General features: G+C 36.6%; 1 protein-coding gene across 4 annotated transcripts in view; it reads right to left on the bottom strand.

Moving 5' to 3' along the window:
* Positions 1 to 11388: 11388 nt before the first annotated feature.
* LOC120307705 (neurexin-1-beta) overlaps positions 11389 to 26130 on the bottom strand; it is a 111689-nt gene continuing 96947 nt past the window's right edge. For all 4 annotated transcript variants that reach the window (XM_039342728.1, XM_039342726.1, XM_039342730.1 and 1 more), the window contains one exon: positions 11389 to 14782. In XM_039342728.1, the coding sequence (XP_039198662.1) occupies positions 14478 to 14782 (305 nt within the window). In that variant the 3' untranslated portion in view covers positions 11389 to 14477. The remainder of the gene's footprint in view (positions 14783 to 26130) is intronic.

Raw genomic sequence — 26130 nt, 5'->3', positions numbered from 1 at the left:
TAAATATTTTTTCAGACATGAAGAAGGTTGAATATAACTTGGCACAAGATAAGATTGTTAGTGAGTAACCAGAAGAAACACAGAGTGCAAAGGTACAAAAGTAACACAATATGGAGTGATACAGGATAATATGGAACCAAGAGATCACACTACTACAATTTTCCACCTGAATACTATATTTACTTCCTGCTTTTGTCTACATTTTGTTCTATTTTGCCACTTAACTGTCTTTAATAATTGCTGATATTGAACAAAAATATATTAAGCTATATATTTTGCTAACAAAACTGCATGGCGTGGGCATCTGGATGTTGTGATTGACTGGGAGTATGCTGGGTGTAAACCAAACTGAAAATTACACACAGTAATTTTCCAGCAAGAAGCAAAACCTTTGGATGCATACTTTAATGCTTGGGGAAAATGGGAGTCGGGGGACAATATAAAATACTGCCAGAACTAGACAGTACTGAAATTACAGGAACTCAAATAATCAGTTACAATGAGAAAAGCCTGCCAAAACGATGACTATCAGGTCTCAAAGAGTTTAAAGCAACTGGATCATTGAATAAACAAAAGTGTCATTCAGTCATCATCAAAAATTCTTTTAGGGTCAAACTACATATTAGTGTAATCTCAAACATTGCTTAGAAAGACAACTGTTATTGTAGCATGGGATTTACCTGACCGCCAATTGTGTTGCACTATGAGCTTAATAAATCTCTTTCTTGTAGCAAAGCACAGGTCTCTCTCTCTCTCTCTCCCCTTCTCCCTCCCTGTCCCCATCTCTGTCTCTGCCTCTGTTTCTCTGTGTGTTCTTGAGATTTCCTGACTGTGATCTTAACTTGGCTTCGTGGGTTTTATACCCCGTGTTTTCCCCAAAATAAGACAGGGTCTTATATTTTTTGGGACCAAAAGATCCATTAGGTCTTATTTTCAGGGAATGTTTTATTTTGCGGCCACCTGTCTGTGCCACCATCTGCTTGCCCGCAGCCACAATGATTACAGGGCTTCCCAGGGTAGACGCACTTTTCACCTGGATGGAGAATTGACAGAGACTGGAAGTTTTGTCTACTTGCAAATAGGACACTTTAAAATGGCGTGATTAGCTCCTTTTCAAAGCGCCCCATTTGCAAGCAGATGAAGCTTCCAGTCTCCATCATTTCTCCATCCAGGCGAAAAGTGTTTGGATGCCTATGGGGCACTTGGAAATGGAGTGATTTGCTCCATTCCCAAGCACCCCGTAGGCACCCAAACACTTTTCGCGCAGAGGGAGACTGGAAGCTTCATCTGCTTGCAAATGGGGAGCTTTGAAATGGAGCTAATCACTACATAATTGCTCCATTTCAAAGTGCCCATTTGCAAGCAGACAAAGCTTCCAGTCTCCCTCTGGGGCAAAAGAAGAGCCAGGTGGAGGGAGAGGCATAGCAGGGGGAGGCATACGATCTGGATGTGCTGTGTGGCCACCTGGCTCATGGGAGACTTGTGTTGTGACACCAGCCACAGGTGGAGGCAGAGGCACAGGGGGGAGACAGGCGAGCCCGATGTGTCCCCCACTCTGTCCTGCCATCTCTCGGCTTACCCATGGCTGTGCCAGGATCACCTGCCTCCCTTCCATGCCTCTGCCTCCACCTGCTGCCAGTGCCACCACGCAAATCTCCCATTAGCCTCCTGTGAGTCAGGCAGCTGTGCAGCATGTCCAGAACTCCTGCTGCCCCCCTCCCCTGCTGCCTCTGTGCTCAGACTTACCTGTGCTGTACCAGGGAGTGGCAGGCTGTGGCTTCTGCCAGACATCATTGGCCCCTGTGTGTTCACCACCTCTTGTGCTGGCCATGCCCATTCCCCCAGGCTTATTTTTGGGGTAGGACTTATTTTAGGCCCACCCCAAAAATCAGGGTAGGGCTTATTTTCAGGGTGGGTCTTATTTTCAGGGAAACATGGTAAAAACAATCACAACTACTAACTTTGCCTTACTCCACAAGGCAATTCAGTGTCTAAGTATGTCAGCTACACAAGATTTCCTCCAAAAGAATTCTCTTTAATTCTTTAAAGCACATTTCAAAGGTACCAAGCTGAGGAAGGATGATTTACATAATAAAGAAAAAAACAGCTGTGAAATACAGAAAGACAGAGACCAAGAAAGAGAGTTTTAAAGCCATACCATATGAAGAAGATGATTTCTGGCCACTAGGGAAACCAGCTTTCATTCTTTTGCTCAGGTCAGAAGCATAGAGGAAGCTACATTTGTGACTCCTACTTTGCTATTTCTCATTGATAATATACAAATGGGTAAAGCAGGAATGAGGAAGCATTTCATTTTCCTTAATGGCCATTAATCTGTAGCTACATGAAAGGCAGATTTGGAACTGGGATAAAGTCTCTAAGCCTAGCCCCAAACAGTTCATTAGCTTTACTTTATAGAAGTGAAATGGGTGCATTGGTGATCTAATTTACATAGCTGGTGTGAGAGCACCCACAAACACATTTATAAAACACAATGAGACTTAATTGTGGCAATACCCAAAGGTCAGTTGCAGAGGAGAATTATGTACTGAATTTATCTCCTTATTTCTTCCATATGTTCGAGGAGGAGGAGCAATTGGGACTGGAAGTAGCTGGGTAAATGAAAGCGACTTCCCAAGTATTCTCAAAACAGACTTCAGCCTTTTTCTAAAGTGGCTTCCAGAGTGACTGCAAGGTATGGTCATGATAAATCCTCATTTATTTTAATATTATACATTCACTTATTTATTTTCAAATAAATATAATAATTTCCTTCAATGTACGTTTCAGGGGGCATCTCAAAATAAAGACTTCAGATTTTATCTTTATATAGGCACTGGTTAAACAGGATTATTTTTATTCAGAAGAAGAAAAATGGCATCTTAATTAGGCTGTTGTAACCTCATGAAAGAAGAAAAGCCTTTTCGTCCTTGAAATCAGAAAACTCAAACAAATGGAGAGATTCCTAATGTAGGAGAGGGTCTCCAATGTGTTTTTGCATGAATGATAATTTAGCCTGTTCTGATCAGGGAAAAAAAAAAACATACTCATGCAAACAGGAAGAGCCAAATAGCTTCCTTCCTATTTTCTCAATGCTCTATGTATTAAGAAAAGGATTTAAACAAATAAATATTTAAAATCTGACCTGCTGCATTTTAGGCTTTGTATATCCATCAAGTAACATTACTGGTTAAGGGTCTTGAAAGAAAGTGAAAAGGTTCAGTAAACTGATCCAGGCAAGGAGTTTCCAAAGGGTGTGGCCAAAAAATGGCAGCTGTGATAGGGCACTCCACACATTTTTTAATGTGCATTGCAGCCCCATCATAGCTGATGTCTTGCCTTTTTTTGCCCATGCCATGCAGATAGCCGTGCCCAGCTTCAGTAATTAGCTGGTTTTGGTTGATCTAGAGAGCTAAGTGGTTCGTGGCCATTATTATTTGGATGGGAAAATTCCTCATGAGACCAAGGTTTTAGGCTAGCCTTTAGACCATGGCAAACCACTTCTGCACCATACCAAGAAAAGACTGTGGATGTGTCATGTAAGTCAGCAAACAGTAGAGCTCAATTTGAAGGCAACATTAATATTGTTTAACTTCACATAGCTTTTGCTTGATTTATTAAGTTTGGCTGTGCAGAATATTTTTCTGTCAGTCAATTATAGTTGAGTGGCTGATACATTTAAATGAATTACTAATACTACCTTCAACCTGCCCTTGCAATGTAAACTGTATACAGGTAGTCCTTGACTTATAACAGTTCATTTAGTGACCGTTCAAAGTTACAACCACACTGAAAAAAAGTGACTTCTGACCATTTTTCATACTTACAATCTTTGTAGCATTCCCATGATCATCTGATCAAAATTCAGATGCTTGGCAACTGGTTCCTACTTATGACTGTTGCTGTGTCCCAAGGTCATGTGATCACCTTTTGCAAACTTTTGACAAGCAAAGTCAATGGGGAAGCCAGATTCACTTAACGACTGTATTACTAACTTATCAACTGCAGTGATTCACTTAAAAACTGTGGCAAGAAAGGTCATAAAATGGGACAAAACTCACTTAACAGTAATTTTGGGCTCTATTATGGTTGTAAGTCGAAAATTACCTGTAATCAACAAATAATGACTGTTTTTTTTTTTTAAAGTGGGCTCAAATATTAATGTTTAGCTTGGTTCCTGGATATGGTCATTGGTAGTCCTGTTTGCCCAAATAGCAAAAAGAGTCTGGAAATGCAATTTATCTAAGGGTCTTTCTTGGCTGGCTGAGATCATATGAGGAAAACAGGATCCTTACCAATAGTTGATGTGGTCCAGCATCCAGTGAATTTATGAAGCTTACAAACATGGACAGGATGGGATGGTAGTTCTCTTTCCTATTACTCCCCAGAATACAATATTCAAGATATTCTGTCTACCTGTGATTCCAAATATAGGAAGAGCAGTTATTGCTAACTTGAGCCTCCTGAATTTATATGTAGTTCTTTTAAATGAATCAAAGCTGGCAGGAATAGCCAACACTCCAGAAGACAGGCTTCAGATACAGAAGGATATGGACAGACTTGAACACTGGGCACTAACTAACAAAATGAAATTCAATGGTGAAAAAAGCAAGGTTCTACATTTAGGCAAGAAAAACCAAATGCACAAGTACAGCATAGGTGGCACCATGCTCAATAGTAGTAACTGTGAGAGGGACCTCGGAGTCCTAGTAGACAATCACTTAAATATGAGCCATCAGTGTGCTGCAGCTGCCAAAAAGGCCAACACAGTGCTAGGCTGCATTAACAGAGGGATAGAATCAAGATCACGTGAAGTATTAATACCACTCTTCAATGCCTTGGTAAGGCCACACTTGGAATACTGCATCCAGTTTTGGTCACCACAATGTAAAAAAGATGTTGAGACTCTAGAAAGAGTACAGAGAAGAGCAACAAAGATGATTAGGGGACGGGAGGCTAAAACATATAAGGAACGGTTGCTAGAATTGGGTATGTCTAGTTTAACGAAGAGAAGGACGAAGGGGGACATGATAGCAGTATTCCAATATCTCAGGGGCTGCCATAAAGAAGACGGAATTAAGCTATTTTCCAAAGCACCTGAAGGCAGGACAAGAAGCAACGGGTGGAAACTCATCAAGGAGAGAAGCAACCTAGAACTAATGAGAAACTTCCTGACAGTGAGAACAATTAATCAGTGGAACAGCTTGCCTCCAGAAGCAGTAAATGCTCCAACACTGGAAGTTTTTAAGAAGAGACTGGACAGCCAATTGTCCGAAATGGTGTAGGGTTTCCTGCCCGAGCAGGGGGTTGGACTAGATGACCTCCAAGGTCCCTTCCAACTTTACTACTATTACTATATAAAACCTCACATATATTGGCAGCAAATTCAGTAACTGATTATGCATTATGCAGGGAGGTACTTCAACCTATTCTTTCTGGAGCTTCAAGGCTTAGCACTGTGCAAAAGGAAGAGAACAATCTTGGCTTACATCATGTATAATTTCATATAACTTTATCACATCTGCTCTTTCGGCCACTTTTTCTAACTTCAATACCTTTTTGTAGATGCAGAATTGTGTACTAACATTTTTTAGTTCTTTGTGATGAGAAGATGAAAATTGTGAAACATCTGAGTCTGCTTGTTAACATGGCCTTTTTAATTCTTCATATGCTGCTGGCAGCTTAAAAATCAATAATAATATGCTGTTATGGAGCCACCAGCTATTCTGGAACTCAGCATCCTTATGTATGTCTATGAAACCCCTGTGCTTTTTAAAGAAGCTGTGGTGGTGCAGTGGTTAGAATGCAGTATTGGAAGCTGACTACCCACTACCAGGAGTTTGATCCTGACCAGCTCGAGGTTGACTCAGCCTTTCATCCTTCTGAGGTTGATAAAATGATTGTTGAGAGCAATACGCTAACTTTGTAAACCACTTAGAGAATAGAGAACTATGAAGTGGTATATAAGTCTAAGTGCTGTATACCTGTAAACTCTACAAATGGAACTGACAATAGAGTGGAAAGTGGAAAGAGCGGGAAGGAAGAAGTCAGGCATCCTTGGTGTATTTCAGAAAATCAGCTGTTTCAAAGACTTTTGGACCAAATGGAACACTTGTCATCCATTTGGGGTTAATCAAATATATCAATACCTATCTTTTTCTGAATAGCTTTTGTTACATTTATAACTTACTTTTTTCTTTTAAATACAGTAGTTCTTAAAAGTCTGTAAAACTCTTCTGAATTTTCAACATTTCTGCATACATTTGTTCTAAAACTTGGTCTGTTCTCCACATATCCCAAAATTACATAAAGGGAACCCAATTAAATAAATGAGTCTAACAAATGAGAATCATTTGATAATGATTTTATTCTGAAAACTCAAAAGGTTCACAAATTTTAAATACCAATGAATATGGTTTCTCTTTTCTCTCTCATTATATATGGTATGTGTGTATGTGTGAGAGAGGGGGGGAGGGAGAGAGAGGGAGAGAGAGAGAGACCAACTTAGCAACATCCAGGGACTGAATAAAGAATTTAGATGGTGATCTTCCCAGTCATAAACAGTATTTCCATAATATGTTCATCTTAGATACTGTTAACAGATGAACCTTAAATAACATTATACATGTTAGTTAAACCCAAAGTGTCTGTCAACACTGGTATGCAAAATCTGGAAATTGGAACCAAGTCTGCTTTATTTTATTTATCATATTTATATACCACCCATTTCAAAGAAATTGAATCTGGACAGCATACAATAAAATGTATCATTGCATTTTAAACAACTTGTAAAATGTTACAAAAATACACTAAAACATAAACATTATTATTACAAAAATACTAAAAAGGGTAGGAAGACCACAGATGTTATACTCAATGTCAACACCTCATTAAATTCTCATCTCTGTGATAATCACCAAGTTTTAAGTGACTTCTAGCAGGATGTCAAAGGGGGCAAATCTCACGTCAGGGGGGATGAGCACAGAGCAGGGGCCACATTTGACAGGATCCATGAGACAACCTTTTTCTTCCTTAGCAGATGGGACCCAGAGCATGCCTTGTCTGGCAGACTTGGGGCAGGCAGAAATAATCAGGAAGATATCCAAATAATTACTTGTTTCAAATTCTTGTTCATGGCAGTGGGTAATGATGGCTTTTTCAGGTTTATACAATGCAATTAGCTTTATAGATCCAATTCTATTACTCAGGCTCTTTAGATAAGCACGTTGTTTGAATTCCATCATAATGTGATGGTTTAATTCAGAAATGAATCTGTGGAGGGTTATGAGCCATATGCATGTGGAGCTCGCTGGTATGATGCCCAATGCCCATAAGATACACTTGCCCTGAACATCTGCTGTTAACAAACTAGTTATAGTCCACCACACTGCTATCTTTGTCTCTTTGACTTGCAAGATAGGCTTATCAGGTAGACCAGACATGAAACCCGACCAGATGAGCTAATTCTACATTATTGTAAGACTATATTAACATAATTTTGCAAGTCTGACAGTCCAATTCTCCCTATCTCCCTTATACCCTGAGAAATTGAGGAGGGTCTTCTCTGAGCCTTTTGCTCCCACCCACTATCCAGCTGCAGACTATGATCCTCTTATCTGTCCATTCCCTAGGCAGCATCTCTGGGACCAGTCTGCCAAGGTCATTCCCATATACACATTACACAGGGTGACTGCCTGTGTTGGTTCTTGCAACAACTTTTTAAGAAGTGGTTTGCCACTGCCTTCCTCTTAGGGCTGAGAGAGTATGTGTATAACTGGGTCAAAATCGTTCAGTTGGCTTCATCTCAAAGGCAGCACTAGAACTCATAATGCCCCAGTTTCGTGTTGGCTGATTACAAAACTGAGTGTCCTTTGAATCTCTAACATAAAGCAAATGAATCAATGTCAATGAATATTATAAAACACTGTGCTCATCTAAAGCATATTATAGTGCCCATCTGTATTAACAATATGCATGAACATTTTCTATTTATAATTAATTAGGTTATATGAACCAATAAGATGCATTTAAGATATCTGCCTTCATGTTGATGAGTAGGTTCTAAGAAGTAAAAAGGCTCTTAATGTAATGCATTACATCAGTAAGAACATGTCATAGGAGTATTACAACTCTAAAGTGACCTGTGATTTTCAAGGTGCTTGTTTCAAGTAAGAAAACTTTTGAAAGCTTAGTCCTGTCTTAATGGAATCTGTGCCAATGTAGACACAGGGTCTTCGGCAGCTGCCTAAAACCAAACATGATTCTTTTACAAACAAAATTCTTACAGAGCTCTGTGTAGCACACTTTATTGAGAAGAATGGGATGTGGTTACAAATATATCAGCAAATGAATGGAGAATAAATCATCATCCTCTTTCCTGTGTTGAAATTTCAGTTATTGGAAGATTACCATTATGTGTCTTCTCTTCTAAACATAATGTGGACCCCTTATCATCTTTGCTGCTCTTCTCTGAACTCTTTCTAGGGCATCATCACTTTTTTTGTATCATGGTGACCAGAACTTGAACCAGTATCAATAGTGCAGTATAGAGCAGTACTATCACTTTCCATAATCTTGATGCTATTTCTCTGTTGATGCAGTCTAGGTCTGTGTTGGCTTTTTTGGCAGCTGAAGCATATTGCTGACTCACAATTAAGTGGTGATCCACCAGGACACCAAGATCTCTCTCACAAAACACTACTGTTGAACCAGGCACTGCCTATTCTATACCTATACATTTGGTTTTTTCCTTCCTAAGTCCAGAACCTTACTGTATCTTCTTGGATAAAACCCAATGCTGACATTTGTTAAGATCTTTTTCAATTTTGATCTGATGAGCATTCTTTCATCTAAGAAGTTTATGAAAATATTTGAGGATCACTGGGACCAAAATGTTCAAATTAATTGGTAATTTTCTAGTTTCCACAATTAGATAGAAATCTAGGTGAGGACAGATAAAATCAGAATAGTGCAATTACATTTTATTATCTAGAACTATATTCTATTGACATATTTTAGAATTGTGCCAACTCATTTAGTCAATGCGTTTCACTGCTAATGGTTCATGTGAGAGTAAGGGAAAACAGTTACAATATAAAGATGTATACTGTTCCATCTTCACGAGAGTGCCAGGAAAATGGACAAGAATGTCCTTATAAATAGGTTTCTCAATTGAATATAGGTAGTCCTCAATTTATGACCAAAACTGAGCCCAAAATTTCTGTTATTGAGACAATTGTTAAGTGAATTTTGCCCCATTTTATGGCCTTTCTTGCCACAGTTGTTAAGTGAATCACTGCAGTTGTTAATAACAGGGTTGTTAAGTGAATCTGGCTTCCCCATTGACTTTGCTTGTCCAAAGGTCACAAAAGGTGATCACATGACCCCAGGGCATTGAAACGATCATAAATATGAGTCAGTTGCAAAGTATCTGAATTTTGATGACCATCAGGATGCCGCAATGGTCATAAGTGTGAAAAATGATCATGTCACTTTTTCCAGTGCTGTTGTAACTTAAAATAGTCACTTCATGAACTGTTGTAAGTCAAGAACTACCTGTAGATTGTATGTAATGGAATTCCTGTATGGTGAACTTAAATTTTCTTCTAACACATTCTAAAAATCAGAGGTCTTTCTCATTTGTGAGAATAAACATTTGCAATCAAAATAGCAAAGAAGAAAGTTTGGCATTTATTTCCAAATCATATCCATTTTAAGTCTAAATTCATTTGAAAGCTCCATGTATTGGTAGTTAAGAATGACCTATAACTGCTTGTAAACACAGCAACAAATCACATTCATTTCCAGTATGTCCCCTTTGATTGAAACAAACTCTTGTTTGGAAATTTTGTATTGGCACCAAGATGAGTCATACATGACAGCCATTTAGAGTTCAATATCTTTCTCATATTTCTAAAGAACTGCCAGTCTCTGTACTTGACTGTGAATTGTGTCTGATTTGGCAGATTGTAGCATAAACAGTTCCATCCTTCATAAATCACATTAAATACAAATCTGCATAATGGTTTTACTAGGGATATTTCACTCCAGATTTCAGAGTTCTTGTTGGTACATAGCTAGGATTTATGTACAATGAGCAGCTCTAACATTGGAACTGCATGACAAAAAAGGAATAAACTAGGAGTTAACGATAAGCTCTGTAGTTATAGTACTGTCCCCATTGCAAACATAGGAGTCATTTCCTCTTTATAGAATCATAAGATTTAGATTAAAGACGTTTAGCACTTAGCAATAGCACTTAGACTTATAAACTGTTCCATAGTGCTTTACAGAATTCTCTGAGCAGTGTACAATGTCATCATCTGGGTTCTCATTTTACCAACCTCAAAAGGATGGAACAGAGTCAACCTCGAGCCCTGTCAGGGTTGAACATCTGGCTGTGGGCAGAGTTAGCCTGCAATACTGCATTCTACCCACTGTACCACCAAGGCTGTTTAGTTCATTTCCTTGCCTGATGCAGGGATCTGGCTTGTGCTTAAAGATGACCATCAGTAAAAGTCTGAATTATCTGTAGACACAATTATACAGTTTTACCATCCAAATTTCCATTTGTTGTAATAAGACTTTTCTGTTCCTATAATTGAAATTAATCATTAGTTTTTTTTTATTTTATTTTGTGGATCAAGATGCAGGCAGAAAAGAAACTGTTCTTCAAAACTGCGCTCAGAAAAAAAGAGAAAGCTGATCTCTCTTATCTAATTAATTCCAGTCCATGTAATCAGCCCATCAGTCTGAGCACAGGCTATGATTAATCACTCTTAATACAAAAATTGAGTTCAGACACCTCAATAAGTTATAAAGTTGCTTGTTTGATTATGCTTCAGTGCATTCTATGGCTCCAGCCATAGTACTTTTTAAACTGTAATTTATAACTTAGTGTTATTCAGCAAACTCAATAAATTGTATTTCATTTTATAAACTGTGAACATAGCAATGTGTGAATCAGATCAAAACCCTCTATTAAGAACAAACTAAGATATGTCTAATACAGTCTTCCTTAATTTTCAGTTGTGGCCACCTGCTCTTTTAATATGAATGAGCTTGTGTGGGTCTGCTTCATACATAATTAAGAGGAAAATTTGGGAGAATTGAAACTGATTTGGGGACTACACAAATTTCAGGGAGTATCCCCATAGAGGGTCAAACATGTTTTTTTGTGGTTTCTGTGATTGGGCAATTGAAGCCCTGCTCCTTTTTCATGTGTTTGATCTATCCAATTACATCCAATGACACACATAAAAAGAGGTGATGCCTTGATCACACAGTTGTGGCCACAGCCTCAACTTTTTTGACCTCACTCTCTGGAATGATGAGTAAAGATAATAACAGACTTACAGTGCAAAGAGCTGAAAAATAATGAGCCACCAATTGTATTAAGAAACATTTTATTAACAAAACGGTAAATTCCACTTGCTTAGCATTTCCAATAATGGATAAATTGGCCTTGCAACAATTAAAAAAAATTGTAAATATCTATCACAGAAAGCACTATAAGGTTAAGGGCTTCTGAACTTTTTTAATATTTTGGGAATGAATAATTTCACATATTCTTTTAGTGTTTTGTTAAAAAAAAAGACAACACAATACAGTAATAAAAAAAACAACCCATAGCCATCTCATCCCAGCAGAATCCTAGGCATGTTTATCCAGAAGTAGTCCCAATGATTATATGGGACTGATCCCTTCCCCCCTAATTATGCATAGGATTGCAGCGTTAGTCAAACAAATTAGATTATTATAGATATGGTATTAATGAATTTGTTATGCAATTTTGAAAAAAAAAACCTGTTTTAATATCGCTACTGCAAACATTTGATAAATGCAAACACTTTTTGCTCATTATTAAATCACAAAATCAACAAGGAAGAACAGAAGTAACTCCTCAAAAATCAACTTGAAATACCTTTGCTAGAAGTAGCAATCTCCCATCACTTACCCTTTAAAGTAAGTATGTTAATTGCTTGGGGAAAAGGTTGGGTAACAAAGCGAGTATATGAAGTCACATATGAACTTTGCCATAGGTGAATAACAAAGCTTAAACTCTTTCTCCTGATTATGAATATCCATTCTTCACTGATGGCTTGCCAGGTTTCTGTCATGGTTATAATGCAGGATGAACCTATTCCTGCCCTCCCCTCAGCAAAAGGTGGTAGATACAAGGACAATTGGCCAAACAATTTCAGATTATCTTGAGCGCAAAATAGCTTTCAGATAGTCACATGCATCATCCTTTCTTCTCTCACAAGCCCTTTATACAAAGCATATTATACAAATCATTTAGCAGTGTTCTACTGTATTTCTAAAGTATTGCTCTGTTGAACACCAGTTCCCAGTCTTTTGCCTTAACAGCAGCAAACAGCATACAAGAAAATACAGTGCCTTGTTGATTAAAGCTAATTTTAAATTCCTTTTTTTCCTGTCTGTAATGTGTGAACATTCTCCCAGGAGTCCTTCTACAATAAGGCAGGTTTTCTACCGAACTATCTTTCCATGTAATGTATTTTTATCTCTCTAAGTAAGATGCTACAGAATGACATATCATTGGGAACCCAGTGCAGCAGTCACTTTGTTGTTAAAAAAACAAACTTGCAAATTTGTAACATAAGCATGTATATAAACCAGAATGTTTGTAATGTTTAGTCATGTGTCTTTGCAGAGAATCTTAGAGAATGTTTTTTACCAAACCACTGTATTCATTACCTTAGAAGAACAAATTCTGTTCAAGCTCAGAGTAAGAGCTGGGCAACTAAAAAATAGTTAAAAGGAGAATCATTCCTCATTTGACAAAAGGTGCAACTTTTGTTCTTGTTTTGTATAGTTTATGTTGAGAACATTAGTATTTTTCCTAACTTGGGGCGGCTTTAGTGAGAGGAGCTAGAGTACTTTAAAGGGCAAATTTCTGAATTTCTTTACCAACCAACTCTCTAATGATGTACTATAAATAAAAAGCAAATGATAATAAAGGTTTAGATGAAAGGTATCATGGAATTCAACCTTTTTCTCAATTCCTGGACAAGTAGCCAGAAAGTTGAACTAGAGTGTAAAGGTCACTTAAATCAACAGTTGTTGGGTTTAATGGGTAAGAAGAGAAAGGAGCTAAAATCACATAATTGTGATTGATCTTGCTAATGTATCATAGGAGAGGAAAGACAATTGGTGAAGAAAATTATGAAGTTTATATCTATATATATTTGCTTTCTAAAGTCCACTTCTTTCATACAAACTACTAAAACTGAACTGCAAAAGAAGAGAGGCTGTACAAGTTAAGAAGAAAATTAGCTGACTCTTATATACATTCATACACATCCTGTTTAGTATATTTACTACACTGTAAATTAAAATCAAACCTAGGAAGGAAGGGAAGAAGGAAGGGAGGGAGGGAGGAAGACAAGAAGGGAATACAAAGTGTGGCAGTTTCTCATGGCTGTAAAAGTAAAGAGAAATGTTGGTTGCTCCAGATGTCATAAAACATTCTATACCTAGCAACACTTAGAACATTGAGTTTACCAAAAATGGTTGAAGAGCAGATATAGTTTGCATTTTCTATACAACAGGCTAGAAAACATCACTTATCACAGTCCAGAAAGCACATATAGATGTGTTTTTAATATAAACATAGGTAATAACATACTAAGCGTGCATGATTTTTTTATTCCAATGATCGCATCTATGCCCTCAGTTTAGGATTTATTGGTAACGGTGTGTGAAAATAAGCCTTATATTTCATGTATTTTGTTTCTTTGTTTATTGTTATTTTTGAAAATAAGGCCGCTATATTTTTTTCCTCACAACCAGAAAGGGGCTTTTTTCAAAAATGTTTGCTTCTTCTGTTTTTAAATGTGGTTTATTCAGAAAAGCCAGCACTTTATTTCAAACCCAAGCTCCAATCATTGTTTCGTTGCACCAGATAGCAAGCTCAGTTTCAACCTTTGCTTCTTGAGGGCTTGTGTCGAATGGTGAAGTCTTGTCAGATAATCAGATTGACTTACTCCTCAGAAAAGTGCTAGCACTTTGGCTAAATCCAGACTGATAGGTAGCTTCTTTACTGTGGGTGTGTGCATTATTTCATCTTTTGTTTCAGTTTGTCACAATTTGTGTTGTGCTGGGTGATGTTTTGGAGTAATACTCTTTGCCTTATGAGTGTGCAGTAGTACCAACATCTTCTTCAGAAACATTCCAGCAACAGAAAGATGGCAGAGTAAATGAAAACACTGTGAACGTAAGGGGGTTTACTGACTCCCGTTTCAGAGAAACCAGAGTATGAAATGCTTATTTCATTTTGTCATTCCTTGTTTTGTTAAAATGTCTTTCCTTTCTAATTGCATTCCCCATATTCCTTTCCCCATTTTTTAAACTTTGTATGTGCTTCATAAAAAGTAAAGTAAATAAGTTTTGTTTTATGTCTCAAGATAAAATGAAGACTATTTCTATACAATTGTTCTTTCCAGTTGTTGGGATCAGACATAGTACTCCTTATCCTTGTTTTTCTTATTTTTGCTGGAGCTTTTAGAGCTGTTGGGTTGCTTTTCCTTAATCACAGCCCCGTTGGACTGTGCTGAGTTACTGATGTAGTTTCGACTCTCATCAACATGATAGGAGCCTTCATCTCGGTTCCTGTACTTGTACATAGCGTAGAGGAGAATGAGAATGCACAGAGCAGCTGCTGCTACGATCCCAACCACCATGCCAGTTGTGCTGCTGGATTCCCGAACCACCTCTTCAGAACTTGGGTATCCTCCCCGTCCTGGTTTGGTGGGACTTGCTGTAAGCAGATGATGAAAAAAAAAAAACATTTATGTAATGCAAAGTAGAAAATCACCAAGTCATTGTCTAACTGTAATACTATTGTTTTGGAAAGCTGGTTTCACTTTAGGATTCTGGAATCAATCCAGGAATGTTGGGCAAATCAGTTTCTCTTCATACCCCACCATTCCCCAAGGAACTATCTGGTACAGAGAATCAACTTTACATTGTGCTGATCTGACAACCTAAAACCTTCTAATCTGTTTAGAAAAGTCTTTCTTGTGCACAATTTCATTATATTAGGAGAGAACAAATATTAGATTCTGCAATTCTATTGCATATGATCTGCTGACATTTATCTTGAAATCAGTAAAATAACCAACAACATATGAATGCTTATATATGTAAAGCATTTATTACTGATGGAAAAATAACACATGAGGAATAAATATTCTATCACAGCATCCACTTAACCAACAAGGGTTCCAGGTATAGCTGGGCAGATTAAACCTGTGAATAAACTGATGTACGAAACAAAATGTAAGTTTTTGATATGTTTCTCATATTCCTTTTCTACATGTTATGAATAGCAGTCCGCCCTTTTGTTACGGTTTAATGTGCTGTTGTATTGAGAGTATCCTGGTGGGGGGGAATGGATGAACAATATAATTGTATTAGAAAGAGAAACTGAACAGGAATTTTGAATATACATACACACACACATATTCTTTTTTTAAACAAACATAAGAAAAGTAAGAAATGAAATTGGATAGGGGCAAGAAAAGAGTAAAAATGGACTGGAAAAGGCGAAAAGATAGTGTTAACTACACATTTTAGGGAGGAAAAAAGACAGGAAATCCTTGAAAGGGCAGACCCAACCAAAGCATTTCAGATGAAGCAAAGGGGCTCAGTCAAAGAAGAAAAGTATAAGAGAAGAAAAGAAAAGCATAGCAATGCATATGAGGGAGGAAGAAGAGGGACCAGTGCTAAGAAATAAGCAAGTAAGCCCAATAGATATGGGGCCAAAGGAGGCAATTTTAGAATTTAGAAGGTGAACTGCATGAGGAAACTCCCAATTATTAGTTTCTGCTCTGAGGAAAGCAACAGCAGCAGCAGCAGTAGACAACTGCATCTACTTTGCTACCACCATCACTATCTGTTTCTCCTCTTTCTACTCCCTTCTTCCATCCTCTCAAATATTCAGCATGAAGAATAGCCACTATTCTAAGTCTCAAAAACTCTCGTGTTCTCTGTTCTTCTTTGCTTTAGATACTTAATGAACATGGATATTAAAGGTATTTCTTTCCAGTCTAATAAACATTTGGCTATGATATGCACCTTGTACTGCATCTGTGTTTTGGCCTGCCCCCTGCCCTCTCCAGAAGACATCCACGAGTCTTATTTAAAACTTCTTCCAATACCAATAGGATAGTGACAGGACTCTCCAGGTGATACTTTTTTGGAGATGCCTTTTGTGGATCCCCAATAAGGAGTCAAGATAATTATAAAAAAAAGCTTTGGCTGAAGCAGTATAACATTCATTTCAGCTTAATAAGTTTTCCAACAACATGCTTAGGTGATTATCTACCTTATGTCTACATAGATTTTTCTCAGATTTTCTCTTCTAGGATTTTCTAGCCAGCAAACTCTAAGCTTCCATTTCTAAGGTTAGGATGAACTAGGATGGTTAGAAACCACAACATCTTTCTTTTAATTTAATTCTTCATTCTATGCCCAGTGTTATGTGGAAATTCATCTGAGCTGGATATGTCAACAATTGTTTTATAATTCACTGTGACAGGATACCTCTATAGGAACAGCTATAGAAAATGAAAATAGGAGATTTATCATGCTGAACGTGATTTTGGAAATTACTTTCTGTTCAAGGAAGAATGGAACATGCTGAAAAGAGATGATGCTACCTGACAGGCTAAATATCATCTTTGAATGTAGGCATTTTAAGCAAATGCTGTCAATTAGATTTTGATTAGTTGGCAGTAAAAAAAAAACAACTTTCAAACTTCTTTTACAGTAAAATATTCCACTGAATACCAGGTATAAAGATATAATACTAAAAAAAATAATTTTTCTTAAAAATAATCTGAAACTGCTAGCACTGTTTCACTTTAAACAACGTTTCACAATCAACGTTTCAAGAAGACAGAACCACTTAATTAACTTGAAGCTGTTCCTGGCATTGTCAGAGTAACAGCTTATAACATTGGCTGTGGAAATGAAGTAGAAATTGCAATGAAGATACAGTTTTGTTTTCTTCATTTCCTTAATTAAAAAAACCCCCACCTTTTCCCAATGTTATCAATATTGGTTGTTTTTCACAACAACATATCTAATATAAAGTATATGCCAGAAATACTATATGACTATAACAATGGACTGGACATTTTTCAGAAGTAAGAAAAGTTAGGTCTATAAACATTACTCTTGGAAGGAATATAAAACATTTTAAAATTTCTAAACTTCTAAATTTTAAAGGGAGAACTGTTCAATCCTCTGATTGTATTTCTGGTCAAATGCTTAAAAGAATAAATGGAATCTCCTGATCTTTCAAGGCATAGATGTATATATCCTGCAGTTTTGTATCACTCTATCCTGATATTCTTGAGGAAGATATTCCCATAATGTTCTATTCATATCTACAGAATCAAAACAAAATTTTAAAGAGAAGTGAAGAGTTTTTGTAAGCAATCTTGGGAATAGCCATGCCCAGATGGTTATGGTCAAACCAGTCAATATGTGAAAAGAACATTGCACCATTGTGATAAGAACCCTTCCTTTTCTATACCTATATTGTGACAATGCATGCTATTTCAAAAGAGGCAGAGCAACTACAGATGCCCCTCCTTGAGTATAAGTTTTTACTGAAAAGATGGGAAACTATACTTGTCATAAATAATAAGATACATTGTACTACAAAAGGAACTAGTCTTTTTAGTGTCAGTTATGCCACTTAGAGTTTTTCTTCATGTCTCTGAAATAAACTGTACATGTTTTTTTACATCAGTTTTACAACATTCCTGAGAAGCTGTTCTATGACGTTAGAACTATTCCAATGCTACAGTAAGTCTACATTTTTATTATCTAACCCATAGGTATTGTCCTTTTATACATGTACCTGGATTTTTAAGTTCAACAAAAGCATTGTAACTTAAGTGATATGAACCTTGTTGCAGCCATTAAACTGAAAAGCAAGTATGAATCAGACTTTGCATAAATTTGCTCATAGGATACTCACAAAATATTCGTTTAAAAACAGCAGTCTACTAGGGGTATGGTTATCAATCTAACTGTTACAGATTTTCATTAGAAATGTAAAGAATTGTAATTTATAATTATTTTCTGATAGAAGATGTTTGCAAAATAATTCTCATCGTTTCCTGAGTTCCTTTGAGGGAGGGCTGCTTTGATAATATATTTTTGTTTATATTACAAACATATTTTCAGGCCATGAAAACTTTGTATTCCTTAAAAGGATTGTTGCTAACCAAGTTCCTGACAGCAATTTACTGAATACTGAACAGTGTCTGCCAACATATCTTTATTACTCTGAAAAAAAATTACGACTGCATTATTGAATGTTGAAAAGAAACCAACATAATATCAGTACCTTACTTTATTGTCCAAGCAATGACAGATGAAAAACTGGTAATTAGTCCAGATCTATAGATTTAAGACCATAAAATGAATAGATTGGAAAGAATCTCTTGTGACTATGATAGAAAGAAACACCTGCAAATACCAAAGCTATTTGTATGGCTATGTGGATAGTTTGGCTGAGGGTGAGTGGAAAGTCATACAATATAATTCCTGAGAGTGGAATGAAAATGTTAGGTATTCTGTCTACTATGGGCTATTTTGCATATGATCAGTGAAATGTGTATGCTGTACTTGGTTTCATTCAGTTTTTTCTCTCCACTCACCACTGTTATGCAACCTTCTGAATTATATTAGGTGGGATTCATTTTTGTATTCCTGTTTGCATTTCTGCAGCCATGACATAACTTGTGCAGAACAGTCACACTTGTTTAGACTTCTCCACTACATATCATAGGCTTATTATAATTCTTGGCAGTTATTTCAGGAGAAAGAAAAAAAAAGACTATTGCCAATGTCCATTGTTCATTAACGCTGTGAAAAGAAAATGGAATTGTAGATTCCTGGAGTGTTTGAAAATTGAGATTAGAAAAGCTTTTATTAACAAAAATATAGTTTAAGACCTTCTCTTGGTTCATATTCATGCCTTTGCATATATCATATGGAAATAGGGGGATTAGAAAATTATTCACAAGATTACATACATTTTCTCTGCCTATTTATTCATCAACTTTTACATGGGGGTATGAGTTGAATTGTTTCTTAGTATACTCTCTGGTAGGCTTTCAATCTGGGAGCAGTTGAAACCCAAAAAGCTCTCTGAGATGGATCACCTTATCTAAACTTCATTTCATTGGGACATTTATACTCCAGGATTTCTTGGCATTACACATCTACAGTATATATCCTCCGAAGACTTTGCCTTTATACTGTTACTGAAATCTTTAAATGGAGTTGGGGCAAAATTACGATACTAGATAGATTTAAATCTTATGAGAGGGAATTACTCCTTATCTTAAAAAAAAATTAGGAGCTATAAAATCTCCCCCCATTCTTATCAGTATTTGCGATTCTGAAAATTAGCATTTTGAAGCAGGGAATATAAGTGATGATTGGTTGCTGATATATACATACATACATACATACATATATACATACATACATACATACACACACACACACACACACATACACACACACACACACACACACACACACACACACGGGTAATGCTGGAAAGAGGTAGACTAAAAGACAGCACTGAGGTACTAATCCTAGCAGCATAAAAATAGGCACTAAGCACCACATAGAAGCAACAGTCTACCATACTACTACAGACAGGACACAAGGTAGAGATTATGCAGAGAGACCTCAGAGACAATTCTACAGTGGCAGAGTGTAAGAAGCAGTCAGGAACAGCATACCCTGAGCAGCACAACCAAGTAGTTGGCATTGTCTACAGGAACATCTGTATAATGTACGGACTAGGCTATCCCAAGTCCAGATGGGAGATTTCAAAGAAGGTCAGTGAGAGTAACAGTGCTATGTTCTGTGGGGCTTTCAGATACAGACAGACAGCCAGGTACTGGCCAATCAACCAAAAGTTATAGGAGTAGACAAGATGTTTGATTGATATTCCTACGAAATTAAGCCTTCTGTTGGATTCCTAATAAAAGAAATATCTTAAAGACCATATAGTGTTTACTTTGGAAATTACTAACATGTAGCCAAACAAAGTAATTTGGGGTACAGTTTTGAAATGTTTGCCAAATGGATTATGATGTCAGGTTGCAACCTTTTTCTGCTTACTTTTGACCTAAGTAAGCAAGAATTAAGATTTTGCAGAATCGAATCATATAAAACAGGGGTATCAAACTGCTGGCCTGCACGCCAAATGCGAAATCGTGCCCACCCCATTGCCGGCAATGGAAAAAAAGTCACGATATGTCGCGACACGTCACGTGATGTTGCGAGTTTGATACCCCTGATATAGAAGCTATGATCACCCTGGAAAACTGTCACTGAAAGAAGGAAAGGAAAACAGGATTAACAACAATTTTTCAAGAAGAAAAAGCAGTGCAATCTTTCCAGTGTAGGAATTAAAAATTCCATTTATAATTTAGGAAACTCAGTGTAGGGAGAAAGTTAGGCTAGAATTTTTCCATGGGCAGAGAGATTTAAAAACAGAGAATATGTTTACTTGTTGTTCTCAACTACATCCTGTAAGGGCACAATCACAATCTTAAAGTTCATCATTTTTCATAAGATATATACATAATTTGATTCTTATAGCACATATGTGGATGGCATATGCTCCTTCTAATATGCATTTATCTGTGTACCCAGCTACTCATGGAGGGTAATAAATACAACCAAGGCCAGAAAGAGAATCAATGAACTAACTGAAGCTGGGTCTTTTCATTAGTTCATGTCAGCTAGCCAGTGAGGGCTAAAAAAGCATCTCCTTATGGAGGTGGGCTATTGTAACAGGAGTGATAACAGAGTGGCTTGCCACTTTGGGAAACAGAATGATTCAGAACATCTTGCTCTGCTCAGTCTGTAGGATGTAAGAAGCCAAGAACATAAACATAATGCTTGGCAATAATAACATGAGTATCTCTACTCCATTGTCAGCCTATCACCCAATTCTTACTGAAGAGATTAAATTAGACTGGACTGTAAATATGTATGTAATTTACCCCAAGTCCTTGTCTGAAGTGGGCTGTAAATCTTACAAAATTTAATAACCAACTTAATATCCTTTATAAAATCTGCAATGCAAATTAAACTGTTTGCCCATCAATTGCATAATGGTAAACAAAATCCCATGAGGTTATAAAAACCCAAATGAAGTTGTTGTATTCCCGTATTCTAAAACTGCACCATTTCTTAAAAAAAATATAGTCATACTTTTTTTACCCTAAATAAGAATTTATTTGCAAGTTGCTTTATAATTTTATGATTGTGTGAGCAAGTGGAAACTTTGGAAATAGCAACAATAAATTGTCATTTTTGAATGCAGAATTTCTGAGATTTAATCTCCTAATCTTAGCTGGGAAAGATTCCTGCTGAAAATTTGGAAAGCAGCTGCTATCAGTCAGAACAAAGGCTACAAAACTGGCCTACAATCATGGTTTGATTGGCTGTAAAGTAGATCCTATCAAAAATTGGCATACTATACAATACAGAGAAGTGGAGAGAAAGGGGGAAAGGAATCTGAAATTCTCAAAAGCAGAATTTTGAAAGTAGTATTTTCCATAAGCACATCTTCGGCCTTATGCATGGATTTCACTGCAGGTAGAAACTTGTGCACCTATGTCTTTCTATAGCTGTCCACGTTCATTGATTTTAAGATGAAGGTCCTTTCTTGGAACATGTTTGTGGCAGTGTGGTAGCTTTATACACATTTTAAGTCCTAGATTCAACCTTAATTATTTTTACCTAAGAAAAATAAATCAAATGCATACCTACAAGATGGGGTTTAATTAACTAGCCTGGCAAGAGGACATGTAAAAAAGGCTATATTAACAGAAGTATGGTTATGATAAAATCATGGGAAGTATAATTCTGCTATTTGACATTGGTCAAGCTTCATCTCAGATGGATACAAGGTTTTATATACATTGACGCATATACAAAGAAGTGTAATGGGGGTTATTATGAACTAGAAACTCTCTTAGAAGAACTGTTGGAACTGAAAGGCCTCTGATTTGAGGGGCAATATGAGCAAGCTTCAAGTATGTGATAAGAAACTGTCCCAGAATGGCAAACATGGTATAATGTAATTAATTTACAGAGGGACAGATTCCAGTTGAGTGTTTTTTTAATGTATAGGTAGTAATGTATTGGTAGCGAAATTATTTATGGAGGTGGATGTTTCTCCTTTTTGGAGGTGTTTAAGAAGAGAATTCATAGAACCTGGCAATGATGCCTTAATTGGATTTCTTGAACTGAACTGGAGTTGGTATCAAAGGCCTTTCCAATTCTCTGATTCTAGAAATTGGAAATAATTTCTTGCTACTGTTGCTTAAACAATCTTGACTAGACAGATTAATAATCTGATCTAAAATATATTTTATTATATGCAGGTTTTATGCTATCTATGTGGAAGAAGCTGGTATATATTTGGAATATCTTTGAGAATTCCACCTGTCAATATCAGATTGAATATCTATACATGAATAATTTGGTATTAGCAATAGCAATAGCACTTAGACTTATATAGTGCTCCATACTGCTTTACAACACTTTATGAGTAGTTTACAATATCAGCATACTGCACTCAACAATGTGGATCCTCATTTTACTGACCTCAGAAGGATGGAAGACTGAGTCAACCTTGAGCCCCATCGGGATTGAATCCCTGGCTATGGGCAGAGTCAACCTGTAATGCTGCATTCTAAACACTGTGCCACCAAGAATCTTCTAATAGTTATCTTTATAAATATTCAGCTGGGATTAAAAGGTCACTGTTGAATGCATAATGAATTCAATTCATGAAGGAAGCAAAATGTACACATATCAGTCTGGTTCTATTATGCCTATCAAATATGAAAACTGAACATGTAAGAAATAAATCTGTAATGGAAAAGACTACAATGATATAAAAATGACAGCAGTGTCTCAATCATATCAGCATCAGGAAGAGGAACTGAGAATTATCTCCATGGGATGACTTTGGTTGTAGATAAGATAAATTATTTCTAGTCTACTGATTTATCTTAACTATTTTCCATCCTCAAATAATGGAATATTCAAATCCATACTTGAGGAGATGTGCTCAAGAAGCAGGCACTACAGATTTGTAGACAGGAATGGAAAGGTTGTATAATGTAAGAGCAAAGAATGGGCAAGACATATGATTGGATTTTTCTCTCCATAAATACTGTTTGTATGATATCTTTGTGTATTCCATTGTAAACTGTATTTTATGTGGTTTGGTCACTTTTATTTTGGTTTTATTTTTATTCAATGTTTCATGCACTGTTTGATTAGCAGGCTGCTGACTCCATTACCTTTTCATTTCCTATATTTTTTGCAAGTCACATCTTTGTATTCATTATTTACTGAAACACAGGTGCACAGCAAGCAAAATCAGAGATGATAATAGAGGGACTTGCTGGCAGTGACAATCCTGATAGGCTATTTCTCCCAGGGAATGATATTATGCCTTTCTAAATAAATCAAAAATTAATAAATCAGCACAATCTATATCAAACTGTAAATCAGCAACTACAGAAATATAGATGCGGACATTTATGTCAACTTAAGTTTTTACTATACATCAAAAACACTTATCCATAAGCATTCACATCTGATGTGCCATTATTATCTCTGCATCTATAACAACTTACCAAAATGAACACTGCTTGTGATGACAACAAAAAGAGGAAGAGACGTGTCCCCCACTCTTACCCCAGCTACTGCTCTAAAGCTGCGTGCCTATAAGTGTAAAATCTCTCCCTCTCTCTCTCTCGCTCCCTCTCTCCCTCCCTCTCCCTCTCTTTCCTCTCTCACTCACTCACTATGAATGTGCAGTGATTTCTTTATCACCAATTCTATATCCATGACTGTACAGGAAAGGTACATGATTTTGTGTCCTCTAAATATATCTACTGTATATGCCAGCCAGCTTTTTTTTATAATGAAAGGCACATGAGCAGGATTGTATTATGTATAATCTTTTAGTATTCAAACGCCCTCACGGAGGCAAAATATCAGAGCTGAAATATCTTTTCAAAGCAATGCACAACAACACTAGAAATTTTGCCTCCTCTCAGGAGACACTTTCTCAGCAGACAACAAGGAGAGTCAGTTACGTGCGAAGAGATGGAAAAAGATAGAGGGAGGGAGGAAAGGAGGGATGAAGAAAGTTATTCTAATACAGAAGGAAATAATGATTTCGGATGTTGTTTAAACCTTTGGAGGAAACCATTGCAGCTAATAGAGTTCATAACCTTTAACTCACAAACCAAGTGCTGTTCCAAAATAGGTAAATGAATTAGTCCAACACAGAAGGATAAGCGGATCTTAACTTGTAGAAGACTGAGATTTCACAATTCTTAACATCTATTTTTAGGACTCTATAAACCACGTGTAGCTACATTAACTAATAAGGTGACCAATCGTCCTCCTTTAGGGAGGACAGTCCTTCTTTTGTACTCATTTAAATAATAATTAATAGGCATATAAGCATAATTACAATATAAAATGTTATTGTTATAAATGTTTTTTATTATGCATTTATCATATTATAGTGTATTCTGTATTGTTGCAATGAATAAAATGTTTTATTTATGATATTTTTTTCTTCAATTTATTTGTGTCCTCCTCATTGTAAAAAAGTTGGTCACCTTACTAATAAATCATATAGTAGTATATTAATACTATGTCAATCATTACATAATGCTATTATAGTGTGATAATGTGCAGCTTAGTACCCTGTGTTTGTGTGAATGGACATATATAAAATTCTAAGTACATGAGGTCCACATAAAGCAAGCTATGGAGGCAGAATAGTTGTCCCTAAAATAACAGAATAAAGGCAATTGCATTCAGTAGGAAAAGGGTGTGGCTAAAATGCCAAGGTATGACTGGCCCAACTTTGAAGGCATAAAACTGTACAGGAATGGTGGTACTTGGGAGCCAATACACTGAACAAGCATCTAACCTAGTTTTTCCTAGAACTCAACCTAATCTGGCAAGTCAGATTATGAGTTACAAAAATGTGCATGAAGTTGTGAATGTGTTAATACAGTAAATGTAGCTTTTACTTCCAGAAATACAAATTGTAAACCTGCATTTGATTCTATGTCCTTTGAAACATCAGATAAAAAACAAAATACAAATACACCTCATACAACTGAGGTGCTTTCTGGCCCTGATAACTCTTTATAAATAAATGTGAAATATGGATCGTGGTAGTTATTTGCTTATATGAATATAACTAATAAATATACTCTTGCTGTTTCAATACATGGAATCTACTAAAGTATTATAAATTAGATGTGTTTGTACTTTTGATTCCTAGAACTTGAAAAGGCCTCATGAATCATAAAAAACAATCCTAGCAGGAAATTTATTAATGTACAAATATTTATAAATATCTGTGTTTCCTAGAACAAAATGTAGGAAATAATGATTTCAGAGTTGGCTTAATTGCTCAAACATTACATATCAACAATAAAGTAGATCAGAAAATTAAAACCATCTTGGAAGAAGGTAGGGACAAAACACTTCCATAATCTTCCAAAAATTTGCACTGTTGCATCTATATCAAAAGGAGTCAAAATTGACTTTCTATTGTCCTCCAATAGGGCAGCATGGTGGCTCAGTGATTAAAAATCACTGGGCTTATTGGCTGGAAAGCCAGCAGCCAGATTCGAGACCTGAGTGTCACGTGATGGGGTGAGTTCCTGTCCTCACCTCAGTTCCTGCCAACCTAGCAGTTCAAAAGCATGCAAATGTGAGTAGATAAATAGATGCCACTTCGATGGGAAGGTAACAGCACTCTAATTCTTTTAAGTAAGTTGTAATATATTTCTTGGTCTTTATAAAATAAATCTAATGAAGAATGTGGGGAAGCAATCAGTTCAGTCAATGAATGGTCTCAGATTCAACCCATGAATTGCTAGAGGACCAATTAGATGATGGAAAAATCCTTCATCTGAAGCTCTGGGGAACTGCCTAAGAGATCTACATCCTGACTAAAAGGCAGATTTAGGTGTCACCAGGTGTAGCATACTAAAGATCCTG

This window comes from Crotalus tigris, unplaced genomic scaffold, assembly GCF_016545835.1.
Source record: "Crotalus tigris isolate CLP2741 ecotype Arizona unplaced genomic scaffold, ASM1654583v1 scf7180000017810.681375, whole genome shotgun sequence".
In the NCBI taxonomy this organism is placed as follows: Eukaryota; Metazoa; Chordata; class Lepidosauria; order Squamata; family Viperidae; genus Crotalus; species Crotalus tigris.
The sequence above is the reverse complement of the archived record's forward strand: the minus strand, read 5'-3'. Positions and strand labels throughout refer to the sequence as shown.